At 39.5% G+C, this 12,189-nt stretch overlaps 1 protein-coding gene across 5 annotated transcripts in view; it reads right to left on the reverse strand.

Annotated features, from left to right (window-relative positions):
• The window catches only part of LOC149081630 (transcription factor Sp9-like), a 99,592-nt gene that overhangs the window by 26,700 nt on the left and 60,703 nt on the right, over window positions 1-12,189 (reverse strand). For 2 of the 5 annotated variants that reach the window (XM_089237044.1, XM_089237045.1), the window contains one exon: window positions 10,970-11,111. The exons of 2 other annotated variants lie outside the window; for them this stretch is intronic. In XM_089237044.1, coding sequence (XP_089093170.1) covers window positions 10,970-10,990 — 21 coding nt within the window. In that variant the 5' untranslated portion in view covers window positions 10,991-11,111. Of the gene's footprint in view, window positions 1-8,778; window positions 8,896-10,969; window positions 11,112-12,189 lie in introns of those variants that run through there. One more of the 5 variants, XM_089237047.1, reaches the window with a different exon arrangement.

The following is a 12,189-nucleotide window of genomic DNA, read 5'->3' on the forward strand; positions in this document are numbered from 1 at the left end:
GGGGGGGGGGGCCCAAATGTGTTTGAGGAGCCTTTAGCCCTCATTTTTTTGTGGGAGGGGAGAGGACCATCAAAAAATTTATACATTATCAAGGAATACGCAGGAATGCTGCAAAATATTGATACATGTACAAAAATATGAACACACCGTCAAATTTAGATTAAGGCTGAAATGAATGAAAATTTCGAATTAATGAAAATCTGGAACTGAAGAAAATTTTTAAATTAATAAGCGAGATTATTCCAAAACTGATAGAAAAGCAGAACCTATAATGAAAGAAATAATTCCAGAACTGACGAAAATTCAGAATTAATGGAACAAATAACTTCAGAATTAGTGAAAGCCTTCATAGTTTGCCCCCCCCCCCCCTGTTGTTTCTTCGGCATAAAACTAGAAACATAAATGCATTGGAACAAACAATCTATTTTTATGATTTTGGATGGAAAAAGGGTTAATTTGACGATTTTTTAATGGTATCTATTATTTTTATTATCGTGATTGCAGAGGCCCCTCGAAAGAGTGGGGCCCGGTACGACCACGTCTCTAAAGGCGGCTGGCTCTGCCTATGGGCTCAATCTAAAAATAATCCATTCTATACACGGGCGTAGGCAGACGTGGTATGTACACCAATTAGTGATAATTATGCAGAAATATATACAACCTATCAGTTTTTTGTAATCGTATTACTGAAATTAAAAAAATTTATTTGAATATACTCTTTACCGACGCACTTGACTGGTCTGTGAATTAAGATCACGTATTGTTAGATTTGTGCTGAACGTGACTAAAATTGAAAAAAAAATTCAAAAATAACAACTGCTACCACTGATTAATGCGATTAAAGTATCGTGGGAATTTCACACTAGCATAAGCTCTCTGCATATCAAAGCCGAATATTTTTCTCAATGATCCGATTATGAACAGAATTATTTGCTTCTAAGATCACGATGAATTCCAATCAAGAGAAGCCCTTGTTCTTTTCGAACAACTTTTGTAAATTTCTTTCAAATAGGGATTCAGAACTACCTTATTACAACAATGAGCTTATTTTTCTGCAACTGAAATTTTAACAAACATTATAAGACCTTTGAATGCATTCAATACTAACTAAGCTTAAAATTTTAATGTGAAATTATATTAAATCCTTCAGCAACTTAATAATATTCAAATCATATTTGATATATCTTATTCATGGCCGATACCAAAAATAATAATTTGGGTGAGGTTACTTGGTTACTTATATACACAGTTGGAGTCCGATAACACCATGATCGACATAAAACAAAAAAAAAAACAAAAAAAAAAAACAACTGAAGATTGATTATATGGCAGTGGATCTCAACATGTGCTCCTCGGAGCCCTTGGGCACCGTGTACATTTCTCATTAAGGAAATTAAATAAATCGGTAAATCTGAGAAAATTAAATAAAAGAGGCCTGCTTGGCTCCGCCGTAGAAATTATATTCCAAAAAGGGTTCTGCAAGTCAAAAAAAGGTTAAGAAACGCTGGACCATTGCATTGACAAATGCGGACTAGTCGTGAGCACACCGTCTGTGCTCATTATCAAAAGACTAGCCATATAGTAAGTCTAACATATGCTCAAACTCTAATCAGCATTTACTAATGTATAGTACTGATTCTTGAATGCAACTTGAATGAGAGCGTTTAATTGGGGTCTCGTGGAGTAGCATTGAGCAATCATAAAAGCATCGTTCTGCAGCAACAGGTTGAAAATGCTACGTACATAGCAACTTACGGATGAGACCATGGCCCCGCCCCCCACCAAAAGTAGAGCTAAAAGAAGAGCTCGGGGATGACTTTCACGAGTTTGTTTTTTCACACTTCAGAGGAGCCCCTCACGAAAATTTTGGATTGGTGGGCCTGCCACCCAAAAATCCCAACGTAGGGCCCAAAGGAGGCCCTGCGCGTGAAAAGAGGAGAAAAATGTCCACCATGTTCCCAAAATCGTACTCCTAGCTTCCTAGCTGCCCCCCCCCCCCGCCCCGTGGTTTCGGTCGGGAATATTACGCTTTTCGTTTTGGTCGCGAATGTTCAGCTCGGGAATAAAGACGCGACGCGACAAGACAATATAAAGCAGTGTTTCTCAAAGTGTGTATCGCGGCTCTTTAGGGGCATCACCAACCTTTGTCAAGGGTGTTGCAGCGAGCTGGAGATATTAATTTGAGTTCCTATTTATGCTGTGAAGAGGTTCTTTTATAAGTGAAAAAATATCTACTAAACTGTTCTGGGGTGCCGCGGGTGACGGAAACTTGAGAACTATAGAAAAGTTTGAAAATCGAATATCTAATTCTTGATTTCACGATTAACGCTGTTAGGATTTAAGCCAAGGCTGAAGCTACGAGTGTCTTCAGCCTTTTCATGAGGTTATACTCTTCTAATTAACCCCGTTGTGTGAAAAATTGTCATTTTCTAAATGAAAAAGAAAACAGACTTCCTCGCGAAAATGTATCATCACAACACAGCGCGTAATATGCGAAAATACATCGAGCGAAAAATGAACAAATTGGAAAAACAAAATAATAATAATCGACGTCATTATCGGGCATTTACTCATCCATTGCCTATTTCCCATACGCGTAAAGCAAATAATGACACTAAACACAAGAAATCACTCTGTTATTTCTATCAAGCAGGCAGACACGGAGGGTAGGGATGAACTACACACGATAGTGTTTTATGTAGTGAAATTATAATTTCCCTCCCCCCAGACAGTGGCAAACACATCGATTGTGGTACTGATTAACCGACAAACATCGCCATATCTGATCCTAAAACAGTCTCATTTCCACTTGGATTGTTCGAATTTGGCGCCAGACGCAACTAGAGAGAGTGATAAACAAACCTGAATATGGATGTGTATACAGTACATATAAGACATGATGGTCCAATGAAGATTGGGCAATGCCTCCTCGCCTATGCTTCGTCGGTCAACTTAATATCAGGCAAAAAAAAAAAAACACCGGCAAATTGCGTGGAATGGAGACGTCAAAAAACACTTTGCTTCTGAGAAAACAGTAAAGAAAAATAAGAAAATGATTGGGGAAAAGAGAAGGGCAAGTAATATTAAGTATATTGAGAGGTGGAGGAATGGATTTGCTTTTATGCCTGAGCGCATTCCCTTCAGATAATACACACGCACTTCATTCACATCTCCATCTACTCTACAGAGACCTCTCTCTCATATTGCAAAAAGAGATAAAAGAACACAAGACAATTCTCCGAGAAGATTGGCAGATAGAGGTCTTGTAGAAAGAGAGAATCCACTGAGAATCAGATTCTTTCTTTTGTGAATCGAATTGACCAACATCTGCTGCCCCCGGAAGAGTTTAAATGACCATTTCTCGTTAATTAGTGGTTTGTAGACGTCGTACATTAAATAGAAACGATGGATGGGGGCCCCCGGATCACAAATTATTTCCCATTAGAACCTTTTTAAAGAAAATTGATGGATTGGAATGAATATTGATTTACATCAAAATGGGGGGGGGGGGGGATGGAATTGAAAATGCATTTGCCTATTTATATGAATTGTCAATCTTTCGAAAATGAGATTGACAAGAACTATGAATAAAGTCATTCAATTTTTGCACGATACCCGGATTTAAGTTGCGTTTGGTGGCCTTTAATGTGAATAAAATTACTAGGGGACGAAGGATGAAAGACTAAGTTTACTACAGACCAGCGCAGGACAAATCTCCAACAAATTGCATGCTTAAAACAGAGCCAGAGCTGGGAGAGGAAAGGCAGTAGCTGCCCTGGTGGAAAAATCATTTATGCACCCCCCCCCCCCAAAAAAATCATAGTTACGGCCCTGGTTGTAACACGTCTGCCTTAATCTTGTTTGATACATGCCTGAAACATTTATATACTAGCTTTATGTTTCATATACCAGCATCGGGGATATGTTGGGCAGGGCTTTACAATAGTTTAAACTTGACCAGCCCTGCTACAGAGAACAAGATTAAAAAATTCGGATGCATAAACAGCCTCGGCACCAGGGCCTGTTTCTTTCATAGGCAAACGGACCACATGCCCGAGGGGGGGGCGGGGCGCACAAGTTTTCGGTTCCACTCGGATGTCAAAAAATTGACATTCTTTCGATATATATATTTTAATTTCTTTAAAAAAAATATTAACAAATTTGTTAATATTTTGACTGTCTCGGGGGATGTGTCATGGGCCCTCCATAGCCCTTTACCCCCTGCGCACGCCTTTGCCTCAACGAATGCTATATATAAAGGGGAGCCCCCCAAAAAATCGTGTTTGTCCAGTACCCGAACTTATGGGAAACAGGCCCTGCCCGCTACAAATAAAATTAGAAATGACACTAACGTTTGTTCAGAGCCAACGCTTCCCAAAATAGTGAAGTTGTGATGCATAAGATCCTTGACACTGTTTTGGCTATTGATCATGATGATCCGCATGATCCTGATCTTAGGCCAAGCTTTTTGAATGAATGGATCGAAAGCGAAGAATTTCAGTGGAACCCTTGCATTGATTCCTGCATTTATTTTGATTAATAAATTCGTAATATAAAGGGAAGTTAATTCTTTAAATTATCTTAATTATTATAAATAATATTAATTATAAATTTAAAAAAGTAAATTTTTTTTGGGGGGGGGGTCGCCAGCCCTCCTTTTGTGGGAACAGATTAGACCTGCGTTTCTCAAAGTGTACATCGCGCGCGGCTCGTGGGGGCGTTTGTTAACCTTCGTCAGTGGCAACGTGGTGAGCTGGAGATATTGATTGGCGTGCATATTGATGGTTCAAAGTGGTTCTTTTATAAGTGAATGTATTTACTAAACTATTTCCTGGGAGCTGCAGATGAACTATGGCTTGGGAGAGAGAGAGACAAAAGTTTGAGGAAACACTGGATTGTGGCAAAAATGTCCTAACAGAAATCTGTGGTTAATGAGGCAAGCCATGGAAACAAAATTTCGTATTCGAAAAGTCAAGAAATCGGATATACGATGGTGGGTACCGTGGGAATTTTGTATTTCTTCAATCATATGCGCGCATATGGAGATATTACGAACTTGGTTTTTGAGTGACGACGGATCTGCACACATTATAAGGATTATTAACACGTGAAAACGGATCCGGGATATTCACAATACGCATTACACATTCACGGAAGGTTACAGAAGCCTTAGCACGTGAGACAAAATAGAAGAAAAATCAGGCAAAGAATGTCGCGTGCGAACCGCAACCGTGACTCTGGAGTCACTAGAATCACCAAAGGGGTTAATTTTTTTTCCTCGTTTGTCTGTTATGCGTTTCCCTGTGTACATTGGTCGAGCGACTCGTGCGTGCAAAGTAACATTATATCTACGTACTGCGACTAACGGAGATCCCAAAAATTAAAAAAAAATGAGCAACCCTGAGTGTTTATGCAGTATAATTAAAACCCCTTTCCGTCAGGTAACTATAAACACCCTAAGCTAAAATTTGAGGAACAAAATTCAATGTGTCGGAAAATATTCAAATGTCATGTTCAAGCTCAAGAGGGTGCACAAACTTTTCATTCCGCGGGCCAGATATGCGATATCTCCACCGCTCACGGTTGTGCTAAGAGTGACCATGATTGTATTTTACAGGATATTTCCGTTATTTTGATCTTCCCAACTTTCTATAGAAAATGTCCAGTTTTTCCAGTATTTTCAACAAGTCTTACAGTTGAACTTTTGAAATCAAGAATAAAGATTATTTTCATGACTTATGAATTATATCATGATAATCATTGCCTTTGATAATTTTTTCGGCTGTAATTGGTAACTTTACTAGCCCTGACAACTTTTTTGGCGATATTCCGTAATTCTATGAAAGAAATATGGTCAACTTTGGTCAGCGGTTCTACACCCGCGGCTATCTTGCCTAAATCATGATTCATCTGCCACACTCCGACTCCATTTTCATTTATAAAAGAACCACTGCAAAGCATAAATCGGTACACAAATCAATATCTCCAGCTCACCGCGACACACTAAGAAAAGTTGTGACATCCCTAGTTAAGTTCATCACGCAGTACCCACGGCACGGTTCTCACATCTTGGAGCAGGACCCCCTAGGCTGGGACTTTTGGCGGGCCCCTGGCCAGACTTTTCACGGGTACTTTTATAGTTTATTTATAGCGTGAAAAAACAAAAAATTATGCGATTCATCCCTGCCCCAGGGCTAGAGCCCTGCAGCCCCACCTTTGTGGAGGCCATGACGTACGCAGCCCGGAACAAAGCTTCAAACCCGAGATCGCAAACCTATTTCTCAGAATTGGCCTACTAATCAGGGCTGCCATCATGATGTACATAACAATATGGGCTTCTTTGGCCATTTTCACCCTCTTTTCAGACTTCAAGAGAGTACAATAGATGCCGTATCGGAATGAAAATCCCCGTCACTGTCTTTTTGTAGAGCAGTCACATCCAATTACAGAGACAAGGGAATTGACTTCACTCGTGGAGACAGGAAAGAATAAATATGCCGTAAATATAATCCTGCTTATCATCTGCTTATCGGGGGGAATAATAGAAGCTGTTCAAGGAGAAAGAGGAGATTTGTATCCAAGATAAACAGGATTAACTTCTACAAGTCGGTGGGAGACTGCTTGTCAAAATCCTTAACAGAATGAGAGGGAAGTGAAAAAAATATCCCAAAAAATATAAACAGCCACGTGTGTATCAGTGTTTTCACTGCCTATCAACGACACTGATTTCGACGTAAGATGGTGTTTCGAAACTTGACCCCCCTCCCCCTTCCCGGTAGGCCCCAATTTTTTTTTTCTATTTTAGTAGTAATTTCTTTGTCATAGGCTACTCTAGCAAATTTTCACAGATCGCCCCCTTTCTCAGAATTTGTCTTTCCTGCAGCGCTCCCCTTCTCGTCATTTAGATAGGATCCTACATCAGTGGTTATAGGGCAGGGCCCCGTAGTCTTGTTTTCTGCCCAGCCTAGGGCTCCTTTTCTGAGATATTCAAGGTGGCCACAAGCGCGAAAAAATATTCAAAACGAGAGTCATGGCAGATAAGATTCAGGTTGGGGATCATTGGCGTGTTTCACGAGGCAAATTTGGCTGTATATTTCTTGACACACGCATGCACACCGGGGAATTCCTTCCATCACCCAAAATGGTTGTTAAAAAGGGGAGGCTCGTTTTTTCAGGTCGGGGGCATCACTCAAAAAACCACGACCGCTATTTGTAATCCGATCTGCTTTTTGGGCCAAACTCTTTTAAATCTCGGATTACACACACATACCATATCGGGACCGACCCGTATAATACAAAATACTGCTCACCCTCTGACAAAGAGAAGGGAATCGATCTCCCTCTACTCTTTTTTTTTGGTTGAATGCGGGGAAAATGAGCATCTTTTGAACCCTCCTCATTTAGAGGGTTAATAACGGCTGTTGAAGGATATGCCCCAAATAGAAGAGTGAACAGGGCACATATCCCAATAATGAGAATTTTTTACGCCTAATTTGTGACTGAAGTCGGAGGGGGAGGTGTGTGTGTGTGTGCTGATGAATTTAGTGTGTGTCGATTATTCATATTTCATCAGACATAAAGCAGTGGTTTTCATAAGGCACCTAGAAAGGGGGGTTAAATAGTCCAAGAAGAGATTTAAGGGGTTTCAAGGAGCCCTAGGTTTCCATAGTCTGGTGGCTTCAGAAGGCACGCTCAAACTTTGTCGAGGGCAGTGGGGATCATTGGCGTACGCAAATATGAGGGCTTTTGAAATTCCGCCCCTTAAGCCGAGATTAAGAGGTTTTTTGCAGTAAAAAGGGTAAAACCCCCCTCGAGAAAATTCTGCGTACGCCTATGAAACTTGCCATAAGGATAATGGGTACAAGCAGTGCTAGCGACTAGAAAAAGGTTGAAGACCTCTGTTCTAGCCCGTAATCTATTGGCTAACTCGGTGGTTCTCAAACTTCTGTCACTCGCAGCTCCCTTGCCCAATTAATTCATGGTTCACCTGCAGCTCTCCAGATTACCTTCGTAGATATTTTCCCATATGGAAGAACCACTTCAGAAAGTCATAAAATCAATATCTCCAACTCGCCGCGACGCACACTTTGAGAAACACTGGCCCAATCTACATGCTGGTTGATTCTACACTTGATGTCGAAAGTTCCACAAAATATGGTTTAGACACCAGATCAACAACCTCAAAAAACTTTCTTTTCGAAATTGTGTGCAACACAGCATAGTTTTACGGTTTACGCAATTTATATGTATGATATTTAGACCATAACTAGAGTCGGTTTCTTCCGTAAAGTAGAAGAAAAAAAAACAACCGGATAAAAGAAAGAAAAAAAGCACCAAAAAAAGGCAAGAAAAAAAATGGCCACTAAATTTGACGCTGACAGCGTTTCTGTAACGCGGGGTGTTTCCAACAGCGTTATTATTTGTAAATCTCATCGTATATTTCTGTGATGGGGCAGATATTACCACGTAAATTCGTATTATAGACCCTCCGTGGACTAAGCGCTAAACCGTAAATTACATTACTATACTCTCGTCTCCTTTTCTCTCTGCCTCGTGTGTTGTTTTTTTGTTCCTACACCGAGGATTTTCTTTTTTACGAAGCTTTTTCCATACACATTTCTGAATTTTTCTTTCCTATTACAAATTTCTTACCATTTTTTTTTGTTTCGTTTCTTTGCTACAAAACTGAAATTTTTTTTATATATAAATATTCAAGACATGGGACGAAATCAAATTTAAAAATATATATGATTTGAATGTTTTTATCAAAGTGCTTACGTGTTGGTAGAGGACGTGTTAACGAGAAACGTGTTCACAGCGGACACACACCTGTCGTGATTCTTTCTGCGACGATTCTGTCCGCTCAGAACACGGCACTGCTTGAATCAGGGATCTTCAGCCTTCAGATATTGCGGGACAAAAAAAAAATTCAATAAAGCCCGAGGGCCAATAAGTCATACTGCTAGATTCTAGAGTCATACTGTATCTAGATTCACACAATGGTATATTACCGGGGGGCCCCAATGAGGCCCAGGGCTTCGAGTCAAGCCCTGAGATTAGATTACCTTTTCATCAAATTTCAATTGATCTGAAGTTATTTTTTTATCAAATATGAATTTTCATAAATTCCGAAATTATTAATTATTAAACGTGAATTTTTCTATCAGTAATTTCCATTAAATACGAATTTTTTTCACTCTGAATGTTTTTCCTATTTATTCCGAATTCTTTTCATTCACTCTAAATTGCTCTCACTGCATATAAATTCCCACGAATTGCGCAATTTAATTATTTTCTGAGACAATTTCTCTCAATAACAATGAAATTATTTCTCATTATTTCTGAAATATTTTCTAAAAGTAATTTTGAAATTACGTCTCTCGCTAATTCTGAAAAATAAAGTTTGGGATTACTATTATTGAGATTTTGTCTCAGAATTTCTATAATTTCTGGAATTATTCGAGCCTCATGGGTGTCCCACCTTCAAGTGATTTTTCTGAGGCCCTACCTGACAAATTCTTGAGAATTTCAGTCAATTCAAATTTTTGTGAGGGTCATACCCTCTTCTCTTGAGACTCTCGGACAGTGTCAAGGTGTGCTCATGCGTTAAGACGGCACTATTCTAATCGCTTCGAGGGCCACATATGGAAAGCCCATAGGCGACTCAAAGATGCTCTAACTCAAACCTTTCGAATCGGAGGTCGTGGGATAACCATTTGGCTGCCAGAAGGCTAAATCTCTCTTGAATCTATGACCATAAAACAGTGCCTCGCGGCACCTTGGGGGCGTCGCCAACCCATGTCAGGAGCTTCACAGCGGAGACATTTATTTGTGTGACTATTTACGCTTTGAAGTATTTCTTTTATAAATGAAAATGTCTATCAAACTATTCTGGGAAAGCCGCGAATGACAAAAGTTTGAGAACTACTGCTACCATAAAAGGTTACCCTTTTTTGCATTCGTTGGAACTAATTATTGTTAGAGCGACCGTTTCGCGGAAATGAGACTTATTCGTTGAGAATATGAAATAGCATCAGCATATAATTCATGTCTCTTCTTTTTTTCCATTATTATCAATTTGGTTAGTTCCCTTAATTGAATAATTATAGGTTCGGATCGAACGTAACATCTGCTCGGTGGCGACAATTTTTAATTCCGTGTTGACGGATGTCATCATCGTCCTGTTCTTTCTTGTGATCGAGAACGAGCAGCACCTGCTCGTGAGTAAAATAAGGAAACGATTACCGTGTCTACGTGTTCAACATGGATCCGTCTCTCATGGATTCGACAATTTCATGATCATCCAGTCATAAAAAACAAAATTGTAGTAGATGTGAATTTTAATCGATTTTGTATGTATACAGGGTGTCCTGGAAGTCCTAATTCGATCTATATCTCATCAACCGTACATTGTAAGGGATAGTTCTCGAAAAAAGTTCTCATCAATTGAAAAATGTCCAGAACGTATTCAGAAATTACTTCCAGTTTCGAGAGTGAAAATGCACTGCGTCATAAAATAAAGAGTTTACATTTTTATACAGTCCCTGTGGTTCTCTAACTTACGATCAAAAAACTGTCTCTCCTGGGGCCAAAAAAATTCCCATGTTTCTACGTGCAATATTCACTGATATATTTGAATTCAAGAATCGGAGAGAAAAGAGTTGGGATAGAACAGCATAAATAGGGAAACAATATTTTATTTTGCACCCGGAGCCTCGACCGACTTCAATCCACCACTGATTCCATAACAGCGTATTTTCACCCCCGAAACTGAAACAGTCATTTCTGAACACATTTTGAGCATTTTTTTAATTGATGAGAATCATTTTAATTTTGAGATCCATACCTTTACAATGACCGGTTGATGAGATAAAGGCCGAATTAGGACTTACAAGACACCCTGTATAACGACACATATATTTTAAATTTTAAAAATAATAATGATCATAATTTCCATGAAATTCTCTACCTGTATCAGGTCTGATGCCATTTCTGAGAGATCAGTGAAAGATTTTCCCCCTTTAAAATACAGTAATTACACGGCTCTTGACTTATTATACTCAACAGCGCGAATCGTAATCGGACCCATCCTTTCTCTCGAACGTAGGTCCCTGCAAACGAAACAACTCCATGTTAGCATGTTCATCCGAGAAACATGGTGACACACAGTTGCTTTTTAAAAAATTTTCAGATAATGAGTATTATTATTCAGTTACAAACTGATACTTAAATATCAGGCTACAATGTTATTGAAAAATTTTGGCACTCTAAATTCATCATGCACAGGCTCCACTCTGGTATCGCGATGATATTTCAATGTAAATTCCCATTTGTGGCCACCAAGTTTTTGCAGGTCACCTAGGATTTTTATTGATGATTTTTGTGAAGGTGGGGGGTTGATGATTTCTCTACAGAATGGTCAGCAAAGCTATATTAAAAATACAGTATATCATAAGGTTGAAATACGGTACAAACATAGAAAAATAATTTAGAAATTACTGGGAGGGCTCAAAAATATTGGGGGGGGGGAGGGGTGTAGTATAGACATATATTTCTACAGACATATCACAAATGTTAGGGAAAAGGGGCCTCGAGCCCATGGAACGACACAAATTTACGCCTATGGATACAAGTCCAACATGAAATGTTTTAAGCACAAATGCACGGAATAGAATCGTTTAGCCTACATCATACATGCTTAACATGTCGCCCTCGGAGTCATTTGATGCGGCCCGCGACCTCAAACTTAATTTTGTAAAAATGAGCAAAGTAGCACACTACTAGATTTCTTAAGTGATCTGCAAATATGGTGCGGGTCACTTGAGTGACCCCAGGAAGTAAGCGGAATGCGTGGAGAGGGTGGAGTAGGTGACCGCCCTCCCGTCCCAAGAAAATTTTGTGTTACTAGCGCATAGACGGGTGGGTAGAGGTTGAAAATCCGCCCTCTCCCTCGTTTGAAGAACCTCTATCCGCTAATGCCCGCGGCATATTTACAGACCGCTTAAGTGACTTGCGGCACACTTCCAGATCACTTAATCTGTAAATGTGCAGCGGGTCACTTGACACTGTTCTACATCGTGTGAGTGGGCTTCCGGCACATTCTCACCTCACTTAAAAGATCTGTAAATGTGCCGCAGCATCATATAAAAATCATATTGAAACTATTCATTTTTAAATTCATACAGTAAG

This window comes from Pholcus phalangioides, unplaced genomic scaffold (genome assembly GCF_987345545.1).
Source record: "Pholcus phalangioides strain wild (caught in Gottingen) unplaced genomic scaffold, Ppha-v1.0 ptg000009l_1, whole genome shotgun sequence".
Lineage (NCBI taxonomy): Eukaryota > Metazoa > Arthropoda > Arachnida > Araneae > Pholcidae > Pholcus > Pholcus phalangioides.